The sequence below is a fragment of the Odocoileus virginianus genome, chromosome 17, assembly GCF_023699985.2.
Source record: "Odocoileus virginianus isolate 20LAN1187 ecotype Illinois chromosome 17, Ovbor_1.2, whole genome shotgun sequence".
Classification (NCBI taxonomy): domain Eukaryota; kingdom Metazoa; phylum Chordata; class Mammalia; order Artiodactyla; family Cervidae; genus Odocoileus; species Odocoileus virginianus.
The window spans coordinates 37346404-37368409 of record NC_069690.1 but is presented as its reverse complement, the minus strand read 5'-3'; the positions used below and the strand labels follow the sequence as shown (position 1 = coordinate 37368409).

Genomic DNA, 22006 nt, shown 5'->3' with positions numbered 1-22006 from the left:
TGGGGTCCTGCTTGTTCCCCCACCCAGGCCCAAGCCCCCTTCATCTCTCACCTGAATCTCCATAGCCGCCCTTACCTGGCCTTCTTGCCTCCCTTTGACCCTGTCTAATTCACTCCCCCCAGAAGCCCAGTGGAAGGGGCCCCAGGGGCTTTTGGTTGCCACTTGTTGTTCAGTCGCTAAGTCATGTCTGATTCTTTGAGACCCCATGAACTACAGCCCTTAGTATAAAGACTTCCCTGGTGGCTCAGATGGTAAAGAGCCAGCTTGCAATGCAGGAGACCTGGGTTTGATCCCTGGATAGGGAAGATCCCCTGGAGAAGGGAATGGCAACCCATTCTAGCATTCTTGCCTGGAGAATCCCATGGATAAAGGAGCCTGGCAGGCTACAGTCCATGGGATCTCAAAGAGTCAGACACAACTGAGCAACTAACACTTCTCAGGATAAAGACTAAAACCTCTGATGGCCTTGAAAAGGCTGGACTCTGCTTTCTTCTGGGGCTTCAGCTCCCCTAAAAGAATCACCCTGGCCTTGCTCTGTCATTTTCCATGAGCCCCAGTGGCCATTCCGGGTGTGATCTGCCAACCAAGGATCAACCATGGGATAGTATGGTCAGAATTCCAAGCACAACTTGATCAGATCCACCCACAGCAAAGACCATCTCTCTGATTAATTTTTTTTCATGAGTTCTTTAGGATCCCTGGGAAGTTCTTCCTGGCATCTAACCTCTACTCATGCGGCAGTCTTAGCTGGCTCTCTTTAGCTCCAGAGGCAGTGGGGTGGGTGTAGGAAAAACTGGAGAGTTCTGCTGGAGCCAGCTTCCATTCACCTCCAGCTCATTCCTCCAGCCATCTTACCTTCCCTTTCTTGGTGAGGACCTGCTTATAATACAACCAGCCTTCTCTCCTGATGTCACTAAAGGTCACATCCGAGAGGTCAGAGGTTGAGTGTCGCTTGGAAGGAGCGTCAGCATCTTCAGAAGTGCCCCAGCTATCCAAGGACTAAAGAGAGACAACAGAGAGCAATTTAGGGTGGCTCCCATACTACCAGCATCTCAGAAACCCCATGGCCACTTGCAGCCCCACGGGCCTGGTGCATACTACACTCCTCTGTGCTGTGTGGCCTCAGAGGCCTTGCTTGCCCTCTCTGATCCATCTGTGTTGATGTCATGAGACGTATGTAATGGAGAAGCCAGAAAGGAGGAAAGGCTATGTGACCTGCAGGCCACCTGCCTCAGCACATTTAACTTTATAGACTTGAAGGAATTAAGGAAACAAGGGAAGTGATTGTGTCCACATGGAGTTACATAAACAGGGGAAGTAGGAACATCAACAAAGACTGAGTTAGTGGGGCAGGTGGTCATGCCCACAAGGAGTTAACAGAGGAAGTGACAGTGTCAGCAGGACTCCAGCAATAGCAGTGACAGGTTAAGGGAGGGTTAAGTGAGCAGAGGAAGTGATAAGGAGGAAGCCAGGTGACAGAATCATCAAGGTGTTAATGAAATCAAGATGCCAGGAATTCCCTGGTGATTCAGTGGTTAGGACTACTCGCTTTCATTGCTGAGTGTGCAGGTTCAACTAAGATCCTACTAAGCCACAGGGTGTGGCCAAGAAGAAGAAAACAGAAATCAAGATGCCTTTTCCAGCCCATCTATAATAAAAAAGATTTAAGCCTGGACTTCCTTAGTGGTCCAGTGGTTAAGAATCTGCCTGCCCTGTATAACACAGGGAGCCCAGCCCGGTGCTATGACAACCTAGAGGGGTGGGATGGGGGTGGTGGGTGGGAGAGAGGCTCAGGAGGGAGGGAATATATGTACATATATATAGTTACAACTGATTTGTATTGTTATATGGCAGAAACCAACACAATGTTGTAAATTAAATTAAAAATTTTAAAAAAAAGAATCTGCCTGCCAATGCAGGGGACATGGGTTCAATCCCTGGTCCAGGAAGATTCCACGTGCCAAGGGGCAATTAAGCCCATGTGCCACAACTACTGAAGCCCGAGTTCCCTACAGCCCAAGCTCCACAACAACAGAAGCCACTGCAATGAGAAGCTTGCACACCACAATGAAGAGAAGCCCCCACCCACCACAACTAGAGAAAGCCTTCACACAGCAACAAAAGACCCAGAGCTGCCAAAAATAATAAAAAATTTTAAGACAAATAAAATACTAAAAAAAAAAAAAAAAAAGACCACTTCAGAACTGACCCTGTGTCTCCCAAGGTCCTGAGGCTGGAAACTTTGGCCTCTCCATCACTCTCAATCCCATGTTCTTGCCCCCCTTTCCAGGGTGTTCGCTGTCCCCTGAAGACACCACACAAATACTGATCCAGTGCCTCCCACTATGGGCACTGTGTGAGATACTCAGTAGGGTCAAACAGTGAATAAGACAAATGAAACCCCTGCCCTCATGGAGCTTACATTCTAGCTGGGGAGACAGGCAAGAAAGGAGATGAGTGCATAAAGTGCTTAACAGGAGAAGTGCTCAGAGGAAAGCACAGTGATGGAGGGAGGCATGAAAGTCAGGGCTAGGCTGAAATCTGACGGAAGGCCTAACAAAAATCTAGAGGGAAAAAGTAAATCTAGAGAAAGTGAAAAAGTGAGTCCTGCAGCTATGGTGCTGAGCATGGACAGGACCTTCCAGACGAGAGGTGGGGGGTTGGCAGGACAGTGCAAAGGCCTTGGGAGGGGGTGCTCACAGTGTCTTTAGGGGATGACAGAGCCCCCAGAGAGGGTGGGTCTCGTGGCTGGCACAAAGTGAGTGTTGGGAGAGCCAAGGAAGGAAGGAGACAGGACCCCGGGTGACCCATTTGGGATCGCAGGAGTCCCAGGCCAGGCCCTGCTGCCAAGGCCAGGCTCCAGAGATGAAGGGTGGGACACCCCAGCCCTCCGACACCCTCACCAGCACACACGTGCCACTCACCCCATCAGTGAAGAAGCTTCGAAGCATCCGCAGGCTGGGCACGCGGTTCGGCAGGCGCCTAGGGGTTGAGGATCAAGGATGAGGCGTATGAGAGGCACCACTTGGACCTCCCACAAGTCCCAAGGCTCAGAGGTCCTGCAGGGGGAAGCCCGCTGCCCCCCCCGTGTATAGAAGACCCCAGGGCCAAGAGCCCTGCCACACCCGGTCCTCACCGCAGAGCCCGGCCCTCATCCCGAAAGGTGTTGAGCCCGTCGTCGCAGGACTTGGAGCGCTCGGTGGTAATGGCCAACAAGTAGGAAGAACGGCGGCCGGCCTTGATGCTGCCTGCAAAGCCGCCCAGAGGGGCCCTGGATCAGTGGGGCAGCGGAGGGGGCTTCCCCGGAGCCCTCCCATCCGGCAGGGCCCGGGGGCCTGGTCCCCAGGGTACCCCAGGAGGAGCAGAAGCCAGTCGGGGGAGGCCAGCCATCAGGCAGCAGGCCCAACAGGCACCAGTGGGACCAGGCGGCAGGGGAGCGGCTGGGGCGGGGGTTGCGGGAAGCACTCACTGCAGTCCTGGGAGTAATGGCGGCCCAGGGCAAAGGTGAAGGTTGGGGAGGATGGGCTGGTGCCCAGGACAGGGGCGGAGTTCATGGCGCTGGAGACCACAGCAGAAGCAGGGACGTGCTTGGCTTGGAGGTCAATGCTGGGGCTGGTGGGCTCGTCTGCGAGAGCGGAGGGGGCGGTGGGTGAAGGCCCCAGAAGCCTGAACCTACCTGCCACCCTGGGCCCCAGCCTCACATCCAGGCTGGGACCATATCCCCAGACTCCAAAAGCCCTCCAGGGCCCTCCTGGCAACACGCCCACTGCCAAGGGAACTCACCCACCACTGTGGTCACGCACGCTCAGCTTGTGCCTCCTCCATCACACGGAGGGCACTCAGGACGGGGGGCAAGTCACCCCTTTAGACCTGGCTCCTAGAGGCAGGAGCTGTGTCTGCCCCACCAGACTGGCGGCTCTCCGAGGCCATGGAGTGTGTCTCCCCCATCAGACTGGGAGCTTCTTGAGGATAAGGACCATCTATCTCCCCCATCAACTGGGGGCTCCTTGAAGTGGGTGCCACGTCTCCCCCTCAGACTGGACGTGCCACCTACCCTCAGATTGGGAGCTCACTGAGACGACGGGCTGCGTCTGCCCTGTTAGACAAGGCTGGCTCAGCAGACTCGGGGGCTGGGGTGCGGGGGGCAGGTCGTGCCTCCTCTCCTGGCCCAGAGCTCTCCCCGGGGTCGCTCCCATGGCTGCCCTTGGGTGAGCTCACCACCCTCAGGTCCGGTTACCACCTCTGGGCTCCAGTTCCATGAACTTGCAGCCCAGTTTTCCCAAGCCCCCAGACCCAGCCCAGCTCATCCTGCTCCCACATGTGCACCTCTTATCTGGCAAACCCGAAACCTTTTCCCATTTCGCTCCTTTTCTTTCCTGATACGGAGGTGAGGCTCTACCCTCCAGCAAGGCCAGAAACCTGGGAATCACCAACCCTTCCACTGTCCCGTCTCTCCTTTATGCATCTATTCCTAACGAGTTTGCAGTATTCCCTCTGCTCTCAGAGTGAAGTCCGAACTCCTCATCAACTAACGAGGCCCCTCCCGACCCATGCGGTGACCTGGAAGGACATCCTAACTCACACTCCGGGGTCTTCACATATTCTCGTCTCTCTCCCTGAACTTTCTTCCCCTGACTAACTTGTTCGTCTTAGCCAAAAGCTGCTTTCTCTCCTTGGCCACTGTGCCCTAGCCCAGCCCGCCTCTGTCTCTCAGCGTTCCCTGTACTCCTATCACACACCCGTTCAACTGGATCATTCTTGTCTGATCACATATTCCCATGGACCATGCACTCCAGGAGAACTCAGAGCCTACCATAGTGCCTGACACAATAATGTGCTAGATGCGTGGAAGGACGGAGGATGGATGGAAAGAACAAAGGGTGAAAGGAACAAAGGAAAGATAGAAAAAGAATGGAAGGAAGGGTGAAAAGAAAGAAGAATGGAAGAACAGAACAAAGGAGGGAGGAGAAAGAGGGAGGGAAAGAAAGAAGGAACGGAAGGGAAAGAGGGAGAGGGGAAGTAAAGGTGGATGGGAAAGAAGACTGGACGTGTCAACGAATGGAGGGAGGATGACAGGATGATGGGAGAGAGATGGATGGACGAATGGATAGATGGATGGACAGACAGATGGATGGCCACAGAAATGAGTTGATCCCATTAGCACCGACCCCAGAATTTTGCCCGGATGGCAGGTAGGTGGAGTACAACAGGGGCACAGAAAAGCAATCTCTCAAAAAAAAAAAAAAAGAAAAGCAATCTCCCAAGACAAGCCACCTGCACCATCACTCACCGATGAAGGGAATGGAAGCCAGAGAGTCTTCAGTAGTGGCCAAAGGAGCCACCTTCCTGGCCGGGCGTTCCCCTCGCCCACTGGCCTCTGGCTCTGGGGACTCATCACCAAACCCAAGGTTCATCTGTCTTGCGGGGGGCAGCTGGACCTTGCGGCCCGTGGGGGGCTTCTGCCTCAGGATCACTTCATCACGGCGATCCTCGGCGGGAGGCTCCGGGGCCCGGGTGCTGGGTTCTGGTCGGACAACTCTTGGTGGTTCAGAGGCCTCTGGTGGGAACGGTGCGGGGGACTGGGCCAAGTTGAAGGTGGGTAGCCCCCCAAAGGGGGAGTCCCGGAAGGAGAGCGCCTGCAGGAGGCCAGTCCGGCGCTGGAATGATGGGCTGTAGCTCCGGTACCCGATGTACCCGAGGTCATCCAGGCCCTGCAGGCCAGGCGGAGCTGGTGCCTGGGGCCCGGGCAGGTCCCTGGGTGCGCAGGCAGGGGTGCGGGCAGAGGAACGCTGGGAAGCCCAGCCGCAGCGCTCAAAGCGGGGTGACACCAGCGCTCCTGGCCCCAGCGCCTCGGCAGAGCGGGTGGCCCGGCTCAGGTAGTCGTCTGAGCGCGCTCGGTGCCAGCCCTCCTGGCCCAGCTGGCTCAAGGCACCCTGGGAGGTGGAGCAGGGCCAAGGGCGATGGGCAGTCACCTCCTCTAGTCGGTCCTGGGAGGCACTGCGGGCCCGGGGGGGCATGGCGGGGCACCGTCTCTCCCCCGCCCTGCGGGGTACCTGGTTCGACAACCAGTGTGACAAGGCCTGCTGGCACTCCAGTCTGCTGGGGGGCGCCCGGCTGCCAGGCTCCGGGAAGGCACGAGGCGTCCGGGGCTCTGGGGGGAGGCGGGGGAAGGCACCAGGGCTGGGGCGGGGCTGGCTCATCCCCAAGGAAGGGTGGTCCGGATGGGAGCGGGCAGTAGATGGGATGCGGGGCCCCGGGTCACTCCAGGCAGCAGGACTCCGGGGGTCACCGGGCAGTGCTGAGAGCGGCTCAGGAACCATAGTGGCCCAGGTGGAGACCCGGGCTGGCGGGGCGTAGGTCTTTCGGGGGTAGCAGATCGGGGGCGGCTCGGGGATGCTCCGGGCCTCTCCAGAATACGGCTCGTTCCCCTTCAGGTAGGCGTCCTGGGAGTAGGCCTGCCCGGGGACACAGAAGCAGGTGAGCAGGGCTGAACAGGCCCCACAGGGCACGGTTACGGCAGCCCCTGGAAATCAAGGCCCCCCATAAAGGGGCCTGAAGGAAGGGGACCAAGCTGTGGGGGGTGGCCCTGAGAGGGCGGGGGTGAGAAGGCATGATCCAAAGACAGTCAAGGGGAGGACAAAGAAATAAGAGGCCTTTGAGTCTTACACACGCACACACACACACACACACACACACACACACATTCACTCGAAAAAGAGCCAGGATTTTTCTAAGGCTTATGACAAGGACTGCCTTTAGCCACAAACATTCCAACATCTGTTTTCTGGGGTCCTCCCGTCGTGCTGGCCTCAGCCGCCTCCCGGCTTCCTTGTGTCCCACGATGCCCACAGACCCTCGGGCGGAGCTGGGCAGCCCCACCAGAGACCAGTCAAGGAGGCAGATGACAGGGGAGGGAGCCGCCTAAGGGGTGTGTCCAGGGTGGGGTGGGCGGGGGCTGGGAGAGCCCAGCTGTCCCTCCATCCCCCTGGACAGGAAGCTGAGGGCCTGGCTCCTGGGCCACTGGGGGGCGGGGGAGGGACTTGCTCACCCCCTGCTTCTCTGGACCAGGCTTGAGGGAGAGGCCAGACTGGTTGAGGGACCTTGCGCCACCTTCTACCACCCCGGGCCTGGAATTTGGCACTGGGAGCTGAGGCTGACGCTGCACTGCTGAGGAGTGGCAGGGCCAGCGCCCAGGCCCGGCCAGGAAAGGAGGCAGCCCCCAGGGACAGCGGCCTTGTGGCCCCGGCCTTGCCTGGCCCCCGAGGGGGCCACCCAGGGGCCCGACTCCGGGTGAAGTACCAGAGAGGGAGGGTGAGACCAAACACACACACACACACACACACACACACATATCACAAGGAGACACAGGAAAACACACGCCCAGAGACACTCACACACACACAGAGAAGCACAATGAGACACACACACACACACACAAATAACTACAGCTCCAGTCCCGGGCACACACATCACGTGCCGAGGGTGAGTAAACCGCACCCCGTACTCAGCCCCCTGAAGACCCACACACAGCCAGGACACTCACGTACCTCTCCCTCCTGCCATCCTGCCGGCTCCCCGGACTGCCCGCATCACAGCGGCTGCGGCGGCATCCCAGCCCGCCTCCACCCTCCCCGCCCCCACTAGCCCCCACTGACCACTGTGCCGGCCCTGGCCTCGGGGGGCCCCCCAGCCTGCTCTCCCGGCGGCTGCCCTCGGCCCCCACCGACTCTCTCTCGCAGGCGGGAGGAGGAGGGAGGGGAGGATGGGTGTGGAGGGGCCTCGCCGCGTCGGCGGTGGCGTCAGCAGCTGCCGCGGCCCCATTGGCCTCCAGCCTTGGCTCCCAACCACAGGAATGCCTGGGCCCCACCCTCTGGCTAGCCAGGGAGAGGGGGGGCCGACGGAGGCCCCCAGATGCTGACAGCTGGGGCTGCTTGCCCACCAGAGCTGGGGCAGCAGAGCTCAAAGCTGTTGCCACACCCTGCCCAGAGGGGAGAGCAACACCCTAGGTGCCGCCTGGTCACACACAGTCCCCCACCACCACAGCATGCCTCCCTCTGCCTGGAAAAGGGGCAGGGGCAGCGCCTCTGAGACTTGGGAAGAGCCGTCTACCTACCTCTCTGGGCCCCCATCCATCCCTGCCTCCCCCTCCCCAGGAAGGGCGAGGGGACAATCGAGGTCATGGGGTGGAGGTTCCCAGAGGGGCATGGTGCCAAGCATGGCACTGAGATTACAGTGATTATGAGCGCACATCCAGGGCAGAAGCCGGCACGGCGGCTCCCAAGGCCTCCAGGCTTGGCCCGCAGCCCTCTCCTGGGGGGCAGTGACCTTGGGGGCAAGCAAGCTGGCTTCTGGCTGGCACCCATGAGACCAGGGAACTGGGCACTGGGCAGAGAGGACTGCTCTGGGCTCTGGGTCAGAGCTGGGAGGGAACAGAGAGGCAGCGTGTGTGTTTGTGTGTGTGCACATGTCATGCATGGAGTGTGTGGTATAAACGGGTACACACGTGAGTCCAGGGTACATTGCGTGCCCCGTCTGTGGTGCCTGCTCTGTGAGCAGTGGGGTGAAGGAAGGGGCGTCTGCACTGCGTATCATGGTTGTGGAAGTTCACGTGGTTGTTGCCCTGCTGAGCGCACACGCTGGTGCTGGGATGGAGCAGGCTGGGATGTCTGTGGCCACATGTGTCGTGACAGCAGCAAGCATCCGTGATGCCCTAAATATTCGTGCTGCGGTGGTGAGAAGCCAAGCGTGTGCTGTGACACCCTGGTGGTGTGTGGTGGGGATCCGAGATGCTGAGGAACTGTGTGGTATGCTGTGATGCCTGTGGTCGTGAGTGTGGGGCAGTGGGTGCCTGCATACTGAGGGTTTGTGTGTGTGGTGTGTTGTGTCTGGGGTGCCTTATCACATAGGACAGGCTAGATGGAGGGTGGGCTGCGGGCTGTGTGGCGTGGCTGTGTACCGAGTGTGTCTGCTTGAGTATGGGGTGGTCTGTGGTATGCCGTGTGAATGGGAGCACACAACAGTATTGTGTGTGTGTGTGTGTGTGTGTGTGTGTGTGTGTGTGTGTATCTACAGGAGACGTGCTCACACGAGGCCAGGCGGGAGGGGGTGGGGAACAGACATCTTACAGGAGCCACAGGAACATGCCAGTCAGGCAGGGCCTGCTGGGCCACCTTCCTCCCAGATACCCTGGCAGGAATCCTGCCAGTCAAAGCCAGTGCCCTCCTCTCCCAACACAGCACAGCCCTGAATGAAGCAGCCAGCAGCCCCAGCCCAGGGACGGGCCTGGCATCCCCAGTGGCGCATCGCCGGGCTGGTGGTGCCCCCACACTCTCTCTGCCTCCTAGAGGGGCCAACGACGTGGGAGAGAGGCCGAGGAGAAGGGCTGTATCCCGCCCCGCACCCAGGGTCCTCCACCTCAGACAGCGGGGAGGACTCACCAGCTGGAGGATGTCCTCGTCCTTGGGCATGATGGAGAGTTCCAGAGTGTCATCGCTACGGAGACAGGGCAGGGGGTCAGGCCAGGCTGAGGCAACAGGGTCTGGGAGAACAGGGATCCTGGTCGCCAGGGCACCACCAGGGCCAAGGGGGAGGGTGTGGAGGGACTTGGGGAGTGGGCTAGGGGCTCTGATGGGAGAAGGGAGACAGGGGCGCTCACCTATTCTGGATCAGAGCTATGACCTGGGAGTAGGTCTTCCCAATGACGCTTTCCCCATTCACCTTCACCAGCCGGTCTCCTGGGGACCAGGGGCAGGGCCACAGGTGAGCAGGTCAAAGGGTGTCAGTAGCCCCACCTGAGACCCCCTGCATCACATATGGATGACAATGTGGGGCAGGAACCTCCCCAATGGCTGGATGCCAGGATGGCTGGATCCATCCTAACCAGGGGCGGGAGGAGAAATTCCAGAGAGGTGCAATGAGCCAGGTAACTGGGACAGCTCACCTGTGCGAAGGCCCGCCCTATGGGCTGGGCCATCACCCTTCACATGCTTGACAAAGATGGTGTCCATGGGCTCCAGGCGGTGCCGGGGGGAGGGTCCTGCTGAGCATCAGTCAGGTTAGCTGGGGGTGGCTACTGAAGGTCCCACCCATGCACAGCTACACACACGGGTGACACACACTCAGAGAATGAGCACACTCACACGGACACAAAACAGAGCCACACATCCACAGGATCAGACAAAACACATTGCTGGGAGGATGAAAAGCTACATGGACACATAGAGTTGCTCCTTAAATGGCTCCTGTGTCCTAGCACCATGCTAGAAAGTAGACCTCAGAGCAAGGACAGACGTGGCCGCTGCCCTTCCCGAGCTCATTGTCTAGTGGGGCAGACAGAAAGGCATGCGCGCGCGCGCACACACACACACACACACACACAGAAACATCACAAGACAAAAGAGGGGTGCCATAATAATCCAGTAGGGAGAGACACCTGCACGCTCAGAGAGTGTCCACATCCAGCCCCAGGGAGCGCTGAGCAACGCCCCGAGGCTCACAGACACCCTGACCTCCCCCCCCACTCCCGTCCCCGGGGTCAGGGCTGCAGAGTCCTGCGATCCCAGGGCCGGCACTCGCTCCTCCGTGACATCACGCTACAGCCCAGCAGTACTCCTCTGCTGCTAAGTGCCGTCTCCATCAGAGAAACAGGCCTGCGCTAGGTCGGCCGGCTCCTCCCCCATCACGGGCCTCTGCAGTGGGGATGCAGAAAGACAGAGTCCCCATGCGCGCCCAGTAGAAGCCTCAGCGGCAGAGAGGGAAGCCTGCCTGTTCAAGGAGTTCTGCCTTGAATACCCTGCGGAGCCATCTGGGAGAGCCAGGGTGACAGCCAGGGGAGTTAGTCTCACATCTGGAAACAGAAGGACCTCAGGGCCGCCCTTATACCCCGAGAACCCTAGCGTCTCTGCCCCCAAGGACAGCCCTCAATCAGCCTTCCCAGCCCCAGGGCCCTGCACGTCCCGCCTGAGCCTCCATCTAGGCTGGGAGTAACTCTAGGGCAGGGGCCAGGGCTTAGAAACCCATCTGCTCCCCAGAACAGCACCCCCAGTGTGAAATGGACAGGTCCAAGGAAGACAAATGTGGAGAAAAGAGGAGCAGAGAGTAAGCATATGTGCAAGTGAATACACAGGAAAGAGCAGACAGGGGCCGCAGTCAAGGGCGAGGGTGCAGCAGAATCCACACCGATCTGCAGGAGAGGGCCAGACACAGAGCGGGACCCCAGCCCAGCCCAGCCCAGCCTGCTCCTTACCTCCTCCTCGGCCTCCATCCTCTTCTTCCTGCAGGGGACAGAGGCGGGTGTGGGCCCTCAGCAGCACAGGGGGAGGCCCAGCTTCGCCGGGGTGGGCCCCTTCAAGCTCCCCCACCCATCAGCCTCCCCTCTTATCATCCTTTAACTAACCCAGAAGAAAGAGGGGGAGGGAAGAGTATCCACAGGGAGGTCACGTCCCAGGCAATGTCCCCCAGTCACAGAAGCCCTCTCTCATGCCTGCTCAGCATCTCAGCCATCTGAAAGCCCCCAACCCAATGGGGGACTCAGGACCCCTTCCCTTGGAGAGCTCGAAGCCCAGTGGAGGAGGGGCCAAACCCACTGACACACAAACAGGACCCAGGCGGACACAGATAAGCAGGTATGACAAGTGCAAATAGTGGCTATCAGCTCTCAAAGAATGGGCAGGGGAGGCCTGATTAGTCCCTCTGGGAGGGGGCGGTTTAAGGCAAGTTTCAGGCCGGCTGAAAGGAGGCATTGGGGTGCGGTGAGCAGAGTATGCAGGCACTCGGTGGCAGAAACAGGACTGGGTCAGCTGAGCTGAAGCAGAAAGAGAGTCAACACCAGCAAGTGGCAAGAGTCAGACTCAAGCTTTCAGGTCCGAAAGGAAAGAATGAGGGAGCCAGCGAAGCTCTTGAGTGGGAGAGAGTAGATAGGAAAATGTTTCCAGTATCTAGGTGTAGGGCTAAGAAATGGCCTCAAAAAGACCCACGAGGGAGGTCTCTGGGCTTATCCTCGTGAGTGAGGGGGGAAGGGCACTGCATTTGGGGAGAAATCAGGGAAAAGGCAAGAAGTCAGAAAGACAGTCCAGGCCAGTGGGGTGCAGCATTTTCCAGCTGGATGGGACCTTTGGGGTCATCTTGTCTAATCCACTCCACAGATCATCCACGTTACAGACAACAGGGTGTGATTTGTCCAGGGCCACTCAGAGACAACAGAGCAGCCAGTGCCGGACCCCAGGAGTCTGGGGCACCTCAGCCAGGACAGGAAGCCGCGGGGCTCTGCTGGAAAGCAGTCCCTTGGCGCCCGCCTTCCTGAGCCCGGCGCGTGCCCGCTGATATGAGCTGACAGCACCGTGAGCGGGAGGCAGCGGCAGATGGATGCATCTAGACGGGTGAGCGCCCTGCAGGCTCCCAGCCCTGGGCATGTTCTGGAAAGGGACAGAGCCCATCCCTGGCTTGCCCTGCCCTGGGGTCTTCCACGTGAGCGAGGTCTCTCTGAGACACAGGCTGACCACCCAGCCTAGACCACTCAAACTGCATCTGCAGGGCCACCCTCCGGAGGTCCCCTGAGAGATGGAGGAAGGTCCAGGAAGGGGGAACTTTCTGGGGAAGGAAGGACCCGAGGTTCCAGGGAACCGGGAGGCTGGTGTCCTCAGGCATAACGGGTGAGGCGGTGCCCCTACCACACACCATCAGCCCTCTTACAGCCAATGAGAAGATTTGGCTCACACCCAGACTCAGACACGGGTGTGAGAGTTATGCAGCAACATGTACACATGAAGCGTATATATAGACACATGTCTAGATATACACACATGCATGTACATGACTAGCATACCATGCACGCATGTGTGCATACAAAGAAACATGAGCAGGCACACGGACCCAGGCAGAGAAATCCAATGCCTTGGTTCTCTGGCAGGTGGGACTAAGCTCCCTGTCCCTCAACAGCTGTGCAGGCTGGTCCCAGCCTTGGGGGAGGGGAGAAACAGGTTCATGGGCCCCAAAATAAACCTTTCTCCCCTCCTGCTGGCAGAGAGGAGGGGAAGGGAACTGGGCCCTCCTGGGGAGTCCTGGTTGCTGTCTAGGCACCCCTCAAGCCTTCCTGTCAGGGACCACACCCCCCGCCCCCAGCCCATACAGTGGCTCAGTTTGAGTAACCCCCGTTCCTGGACTCAGAGAACCTGGTATTTATATTAGGGCTGGAAGGGTTCCTAGGGGTCAAATAGATAAATACCCTCAGGTGACAGCAGCAGGCATGGGGCCCAGAGAGGGTGAGACTCCCCGAGACCCACCGTCAGTTAGGAGTTGTACCAGCACTGGGGCCCAGGTCTCCAGCCCAGCGCAAGGCTCTTTCTAGGCCCAGAGCTGAGGCCAGTAAGGGCCTGGGGCGCTCTGGGAGGGGTCCCAGAGGTGTGTGAGGACAACTGCTCCAAAGCTCAGGCTGGGGAGGGTCAACTAACCCAGCTCAGAAGTGGCCAGTAGACAAAGGGTCCTTGGAAGCCCATCTCCTGAGAAGTTGTTCACCTTTCAGAGGGCAAGAGTCCCGGGGTTGGGGGAGCATCCTGACTCCCCCACCTCTAGCTCCTTGCCCCAAGCCAACCACCCCGTTCTCCTTAGAAGACTGAGCCCAGAGCGGATAGGGGGCTTGTCATAGCTCACAGATGACCCAGCCAGCGCTGCCCCTGCCTCTCGGTGGTCCTCTTTCCCAGGCACAGAAGCACCCGGAGGAGAGCACAAAGGAGTGAAAGCTGAAAGCTCCCTCAGAGCAGCCCCGGGGTGCGGGCCTACCTTCAGGCTGCAGTGCACGGCGGACTCGGGCGGGTACACGATGAAGTGGCGCAGGGTGAAGCCGAAGCCATCCTGGAGGCTTTTGTGCAGGAGCAGTGTCCGTGGGCCCTGCCAAGGGAGGGGGCGCGCGGGAGAGCACCCATCTCTTGGGCCCAGGGGCAGCTGTGGGAGCAGAGCGAGCAAGGGTGAGATGCCAGTCCTCACACAGCCTCCTGCAGCCTGGAGGACCTGGGGGGACGGCCAGGGCCCACCGACCCAGCTGTGCCCAGACCCCTGCTCCCCTCTCCCTTCCTCTCCCACACTCATCAACCCAACAGCTGCCTTTTCTTTTTTCCCTCAGTCCCCTCAAGACACCTATGCGTCCAGGGAAATAACAGTGCAGCAAGTCAGGTGTCCGTTCTGTTCAGTTCAGCCAAAGTTCACTGACTCTAGACACACAGCCTTCCTGCCTGGGATGTGCCCCGCTGCACGCGTGCACGCGGACACGGGCACAGACACACCCACACACACTCACGTAGACAGGACACACCACAAACACCCAGAAAAGAACACTCGTATGCAAAGGTGCACAGACATACCGATGAGCACACACATGCTCACCGAGACACAGACATGCGCACACAACACACACAGGCACAGACAGACTGACACACACATGCATCCTTCAAGAGCAGCAGTAAGAAGACGGGAGGGACCATGAGTCGCAGGTGAGTGGACTGGACAGCAGACAGTCCGCTGGACGGACCGAGCCCATGTGTCTGGCTGGCTCACCAGAAATGAGTGCAGAACTGGGCTGAGGAGACACTCCACTACCCTTTGGCCACCCCACCTGAGTACTTGGGATTCCCCAAGATGGCAGGGCAGAGGGTGTCTGAAGACAAAGGTTTGGGGGCACATGGGTCTGTTTCTGGGACAAGAGGGAGAGAAGGAGGTTAGTGCCCAAGAGGAGGCTCCCTTCAGGTGCCCTACTCAGACACAGGGAAAGTGGGTGACAGGAGGGCGGTTCACTAACCCCTGATCTCGGGCAGCCTAACCTACCTGGTGCCCCTAATCCAAACCCCTCGGAGGGCAAGAAGCCCCTCCCCTCCCTCAACAGTCCTCATCCCCTCGCTCTTCCTTGGCACCAGGCAGGAGGAGCCTTCAGCTGCAGGAAGAAAGGTGCAGCTGGGTGCAGAGGGAAGAAGATTCGGGGGTGAGGAGCTCCCACTTCATTACGAAATCCCCCTCACTCCCCACCTAGAAACTGCAACTCTAATGTACTCATACAAAGAAGTCCCTGCCTGCATCCAGCCACCCTCCAATTTACACATCTGGCAGGAGTGGATCCTGTGCCCAGCCCTAAGCTGCATGGGGTGGGGGCTGGGCTCCATGGGGCAGGAGGTTTGGGGAGGGGATATCCTCAAATCTCAGAAGATTAAAGTGCCACAGAAGTAACAGGCTTGCTTCATACAGTTCCAGAAGACACAGCCAGGAGGAAGATTTGAGAAGGCCGAGCGAAGCTCCTAGCCAGGGAGATCATTCTAATCATATACATCTGGAAAGTGACCCAGATGGGGCTGTGAGCTCTCTGTCCTCACAAGGGCCCAAGTGAAAGCTGGATGACCCCCATCAGGGAGGCTCTATGATGCCTCAGCTGGTTTTCTGGCATCAGGCGGAAGGTCCAATGATGCCCCCTCAGCTCCTGCCACTTGTGGCTATAGCCTGGACACTCCCACTGAGCCCCACACCCCCACAGGGGTCTGAGGAGCCCAGAAGAGAAAATTCTCTGGGAATTCTGCTGAGATCTGAAATCCCCTGGATTTCCTATCTCTGCTGATCTGGCAAGGAACAGATGAGGAAGAGAAGAGGGCCTCTGGGGACCCTCCCCTGCCCCCTCCTACCAAAACCCTGCTACTGCCCAGTGTGGAGTGCGTCTGCTGCACGTCCTCCACCCGGGCTCTGAGCTCAGGCTGTGTGCAGGGCCTATTGTTTCGCTGGTGTCCTGGATTAAGGTTTAAGCCACCAGCTGCCCCAGTGATGAGAAGTGGCTGGGACAGGTCCCTGCACGCCCCCCGCCCCTCCCCCAGCACACATCCTGCCTGGAGCTGCCAGCTGCCTGGGGGTGCCACTCCCCGGGGAGGAGGGGCCTGTCATCAAGGGCAGTGGGCATGCCTTTCTCTCTCGGGTCCTCTCCTCACCCAGGCACCACTGGCGCTCCCTCCCTTATCTCTGCCTCTCCCTTTCCTCTTTTCCTTCCTTCCAAGGCCCCTTCCCCCATCCCTGCCAACTAGGCGCCTGAGAATGTCAGTGTGGTAATCCCCTTGCCACAGTAACCACAGCCCTGCCTGAAGAGAAGACACTGCAGCCCCCATCAGTGACCAGATTTGGCGGCCCTCCTGTGGGAAGTTCTTTCTTAGGTTTAACCTCAATCCTTCATGCTATTACACATGCATGTTTCCTCTGCTCTCCTCCCATCTGGGACAGCGCTGGGTCTTGCTCTCATCTCGAGGGGGAGGGAGGTGACAGATGAAGAAGCAGAGAAGGGATCAGCAGTGGAATGTGATTAGACTGTGAAGAGGCACAGCTCACACACACATCCCCAGCTGTGCTATCTGAGGTAGGTACAGAGACAAGGGGAAGGAGAGAGGGAGGCTCGGGGGACACAGAGACATCACCAAGTAATGCCCCCTAGCCCAGATCCACTTCCAAACGCTCCCACCCTGAGGTCAGGAGAGACATCCAGAAATTCCCACTGATGGTGGGAGAAGGGCAGGTGGCCCCAGGGCCGCAAATTAGACAGACCTGGACATGTGATGGGCTGGCAACACCAGGAGCTAGAACCCAGGAGTCCGGCTCCTCCCCTCCCCCAGGAGCATAAAGAGGTCACTGCAGGGAGCACAGCATTCACGCTGGGCATGGCGCCCACTGTGACTCACACCCTGCCAGCCTGGTCCATCTCGGACCTCGAAACACTGTCCCCACCCCCCCACCCCCCAGCCATATCAGTCCTCACCCTGAGGTCACTCATTACCTCCTTGGCCTGTTTGAAAACCCTGTGTGTCTCTGTGCCCAGGTCCCCTACCGGGGAGAGGGCAGAGTTCTGACTCAGGATCACAGTCAGCCCAAACTCTCCAGGATTCCATACCCTGGCATCTCTTCAAACAACCCCGGTCCCTTCCATCTTTCTGCCACCTGTAAACCAAGAGGCTTGAGCCCACTGCAGGCCACCACCAGACTGGGGGTTGTCATCCAGCACCCCCAGAAAAGGTCTCAGCCACCACTCTGCCGCCCTCACCTGCATTTCTCCAGCTCCTCACTCCCTCCCCACTCCGGGGCATAGGTCCCGGAAGACTGGGCGGCGCACACAGCTCAAGGGTCGCAGGGATTTGTTGGTGACCCGGTCCCATCCACCCTGCCCTGCTTCAGCCCCCGGCCCCGCTGGCCCCCGCGGCGCTCACCCTGGCCGGACGCGCCCCCGGCGCGCGGCGGTCGCTGTGGCTGAGGCAGGGCAGCCAGAGGCAGCGCGGCTCCGGGGCGCTGCAGTCCACGCCGACGGCGCGCTCCCAGCGCCAGCCCCCGGCCCCCGCGCGCTCCACGCGCCACACCGCGCTGCCCACGAGAGCCGCGGCTGGCGGGGGCCCCCGGGGCCGGCCGCCGCCCCGGCCCCAGCGCACCGCGGGCCCGTCTTCCGGAGCCCGGCGCGCCGCGCGGGGGCCGGCGGCCGCTCCTCGGCGCCCGGCGGGCGGCGTCCTCGGTCCCCTCGGCGGCGGCAGGCGGGCCCCGGGGGTCCCCGCCCGCCCCCCGGAGCCGCGGGCCCGAGGCCCTGGGGCCCCGAGGGGACGGACGGCCCGCGCGGACGGAGGCAGGACGGCTGTAGCGGCTCCGCACCTCCCACGCCTCTCCGCCGAGGGCGCCTGAGCCCGGACACACCGGCGAGTCGCGCAGGGCAGACGCCTCCCCCTCCGGGGCGGCCCCTGTCCGCGGCCGCCCCATCCCACACACCCACCCACACAGGAGAGGCCCTGCGCAGTGCCCCCGCAGTCACACACTGCACACCCCGTGCAGGCGCGGGTGCATGCACACACACACTCACGCACACACCCCACTCGCAGGAAAACTCTCCGTACCCGCCCGCACAGGCTTTCCTTCCAGACCAAAGCTCACGCATTTTGCTGCGCCCCAGAGAAATACACCCTTGCATGGGTACACATGTAAACACACACCCAACCCACCTCACTACACACACATCCTGGCATCCCACACTCTCCCCCCACAGGCACACTCCTTCTCCCTATGTCCACATACCCCACAGAAACACACACACAAACACACTACACCCCGCATACACAGGGTGTGCATGGACACCCTTCTTTATGCACACAGGCTTTGGACGCCCTCCCATGGGTATAATGGCCCCCCACCCCCCACTGAGACACATTTGCAAGCATATCCACTGTGCCCTTAAAAGCACACCAGGCCCCCTCCTACCCACCCATACCTACCCACACACACAACCCCCACAGGGAGACCCACAAAACCCAGAGGCACACACCTATAGGACTTGTACACACCAGTCAGCACAGACACTCAATGCATTACTGCTGTGCCCCCTCAGGTCTCTCTTTCTCCCTCTCTCTCTCCCTCTGTCTCTCTCTCTCACACACACACACACACACACACACACACACACACACACACACACTGCCCTGCAGAAAGCAGCTCTCTCTCATACCACCCCATTTCACAGTCATGTTGTACACTTCCCACCACCAGCCATGGGAACACGTAACCGCCCCTCTTCCCCAGGACCCCCTGCCTATTAGCTCGACCCAGAGGGGACACCACAAGCCGACAATGGGCTCCAAGCTGCCCCCACTTCACCCCCAGCACGTGAGTCAGACAGGAAGCTGGAGTCATGGCAGACCCTGTCCTCCGCCCCTTCCTGCTCTCTCTCTTCCCAGGCCCCTTCCCGGGTGGGGCCGGCAGAGGCCTTGGCTGGTAGGTGTGTTGTCGCCACCACCATTTCTATCCACTTGACTGTTCACCGTGTGTTTGCCCCACACAGCGGCTCACTGGGGCCTGGGGCCACTGCCCTGACCCAGTTTTTAGAGAAGGAAACAGCAGAAGCCCAAGAGCACCCTGTCTGTGAGGACGGCACTGGGACTCCAAGTCCGGAGCCCTTCATTCCAACTTTGATCTTACACCTAAGCTCTAGCCAACACCAGGGAAGGAAGGCTGAGGGCAGCGGGGAACAGATCCAGCCAAACTCTTCTCTCAAATCTAGGAGTCGGGGAGGAAGAGTCATAGGGTTGGGCCCTTGCGGGGGAAGCCACCAGAAGGGAGAACCAGGCAGAAGAGCCAGCATCCCTTCCCTCCCTCATCCCCATCACCTGCTGTCCCAGGAAAGGACAGGCCAGGATAGACGATCATGAGAGACGGAGGGGCACAGAGGAGGCGAAACCAAGGGGCAGAGGGAGGAGAAATGAAGGACCGAGGGAGGGAGGAGGAAGGGTGAGGGTGAGGCGTGTGGGGCTGGGAGCGGTTTTGTTCTCCTGTTTCCTGTTTGCTGCTAGCTGGGCCCCCAGTGCAGGAGCCAGACCCCCACCCCCTCCCTGGCGGAAGCCAGACGGGAAGAGGGAGGCTGCCATCAGCGCTGAGTCAGGAGGGCTTGGGGCAGAGCTGGAAAGGACCATCCATGGTCAGGGGGAGCAGGACTCCTGGCATCTCTATCAGCAAGCTCCCCATCATTAGAAAAGCAAGGCTTTTGGGTCAGGACCACTCCTGCCTTTGTCATGCCCTCCAAAAGCCAGGGCCTCAGACCACCTGGAAGCACTGCCCAGATGTCCTCAGACTCTGCCACCCCAAATGAAGGGCTGTGACCATAGGGACGTCCTGACTCAAAGCCTGACCTGCTTTCCCAGAAGGCCGCCAGTCAGTCCCTCCAGCTGCCTGGTTTCCTTTCCTCTTGCTGCAAGTCTGGTCCCTGGTTCTGAGAAAATGGACTCACTCTCTCCCCTCTCGTACCCCATGGAGTCCCTCATGGCCAACAGGTGCTGACGTGTCCGTGTGTCCAGATAAGAACCCACCTCCCTCCCTGGAAACTGGTGAGGCTTCTGAGGGCTGCGGGGAGCGGCGAGGTGGACGAGCAGCACCACGTTTCTGTGTGCAGAGACCTGGGAAATATAGGCCATCTGTGACACCCATCTCCTGGCAGGGGCAACAAGGCCCCCAAAAGCAGGTAACAGCCTCCTCCAACACAAACCGACAGCTTCCCCACCCCACCCTCTCCACCCCAGCTTCCTCTGTAGGGATGGCAGGGGCAGGGTACATACAGCAGGGCCTAGAAACCTATACACAGTTTGAATAAATGATCCTCCAGGCCTGGGGAGCCTCTCAGCCACCTCTCCCATTTCCTTTGGGAAAGGAATGTGGGGTGGGCCCCAGAGTGCAGTCAGGGAGGGGGCCAAGGGCTGGGAAATACCAGGCGTAGCTGAGATTCTATTCCAAGCCTTCCTGCCTGGTGTGAGTCCTCCCCAACACCCTCCCGGCTTCCTCCCCCCAAATCAGGAATTACCCCGCTGAGCAGTCTCTCCCATCATCCTCTAGTTTGACCAGCTTGCAAAATCCATTCAACCTTATCTTCCTGAAGGTCCCTGGGGAGGGCTTGGGGACTACACTCCCAAAGGGAGGGCATCCAGTCTTCCTCTCTCCAGATGAGCTCATCCTTTACTGTTTACAAGTACTTTCACTTTATCTCATTTGATCCTTACCCTAAGAACTGAATATGTGAAATTATTTTTATACCCATTTTTCAGATGCAGGAACTGAGGCTCAAAGAGGACAAATGACTGATTCAAGGCTCACTTTCACTAAGCTGGGACCATCCCAGGATTCTAACTGATTCAAATCTCTTTCCATTATCCCCCTTATTTATCTATTGAGGAACTTGAGTGCCTGCTGAGGGCCAGGTGCTATTCTGGGGGCTGGGACACCTTAGGAAGATAAGACAAATGCATACCTCACCCTCAGGGCACTTACAGTGCTATAAGCTCCTGAAATCTTCAGGGGTCTCCAGCTCTAGATTCAGGCCCAAGCCAGCTGCCTTCACCCCCACCAGCAGAGACACCCCACACACACACCAAAGGAGCCCCTGTGTCAGGGATTCAGGGCCTCTTCTCTCTGGAAGGGGACAGCTTGTTTGAGGGTGGCATTCGGGGCCTCCCAGGTTAGCCTTTGAACCAGAGGGTGGATGGGGCTGGTGGAGCGGAAGGCTGCAGGGGCCAGCCTGACAACTGGGAGCTGGGGAGAGGAGAGCGTCCTGGGGCCCAAGGGTCAGATGAGAGGAGAAGGAGGGAACAGATACTGCTGAAAGGCATGTGGTTCAGGAAGAGACAGGGAGGGTCTCTGGGTCAATTCCCCGGCTTTTTCTTCCTCTGGCTTGCTTACTGCCTCCTCCCAGAACACAGGCTCCAAACCATGAGACAAGCAATGCAACCACCCCAAGAGAATCATGTGGAATTTCCAAAGGTCTGACTGGTTCCATAGGCCCACTGCACATGACCAAACTGGGACCCATTGACACAGGCTGGGACCTGGGACCCTTTGCTGCAGGGCTCACCCCTGGACAAAACTCTCCTCCAGCAACAAAATGCAAAGAAACTATATGGGACTAAAAATAACTGTACACATTCACAGTTGGGGCAAAATTATGGACTAAAGATACAAAGAGACCAAAAAACCCAACTGCCACTTTTGAAGAGCCCAGAAGAAAAGCAGGAGTTGGGGAGAAAAAGAAGGGTATTGGGAATGCCCTCGATACTCAACACCACCAGAGGGGTGGGCAAAATACCTACGACACCCCTCCAGCCTGACTCCTCCCCCCATATAAGGAACAAGCCTGCCTCTTCCTCAGGTCGCAGCAAGCAAGGGAACTTGTTTGTTCTCTCTAGACCCTGCTGCAGCAGGAGCCCCAATAAGGCCTTGCCTGAATTTCTTGTCTGGCTTCTAGTCAATTTTTATTGATTGGGGAAGGCCGAGAACCCTGGTCGGTATCACCATAACCACCCCACAACCTCACATACAGACAGAGCAAATCCTCTGCCAGCCGGTCCATCCCAGGCATGCAGGCAATGTGATACCAAGGCATGCCCGCCCGCCCACGCCTGGGCCTCTGACCCCTGCCCCAGTCTCCTCGCTCAAGGGCGGCCGCCCCCTCCCTCCTCCTCCACCCTTCTGCCCCACTCGGATGCCT

At 59.1% G+C, this 22006-nt stretch overlaps 1 protein-coding gene across 3 annotated transcripts in view; it reads right to left on the bottom strand.

The window, feature by feature from the left end:
• Window positions 1–22006, bottom strand: part of ARHGAP23 (Rho GTPase activating protein 23) — a 73874-nt gene that overhangs the window by 34492 nt on the left and 17376 nt on the right. The window contains exons 2-11 of one of the 3 annotated variants that reach the window (XM_070479364.1): window positions 13777–13938; window positions 11246–11273; window positions 9941–10036; window positions 9656–9734; window positions 9438–9492; window positions 5291–6455; window positions 3470–3625; window positions 3137–3248; window positions 2925–2982; window positions 856–999 (exon numbers count right to left, since the gene is read on the bottom strand). In XM_070479364.1, coding sequence (XP_070335465.1) covers window positions 856–999; window positions 2925–2982; window positions 3137–3248; window positions 3470–3625; window positions 5291–6455; window positions 9438–9492; window positions 9656–9734; window positions 9941–10036; window positions 11246–11273; window positions 13777–13938 — 2055 coding nt within the window. Of the gene's footprint in view, window positions 1–855; window positions 1000–2924; window positions 2983–3136; window positions 3249–3469; window positions 3626–5290; window positions 6456–7547; window positions 7651–9437; window positions 9539–9655; window positions 9735–9940; window positions 10037–11245; window positions 11274–13776; window positions 13939–22006 lie in introns of those variants that run through there. The other 2 variants (XM_070479365.1, XM_070479366.1) reach the window with 2 other exon arrangements.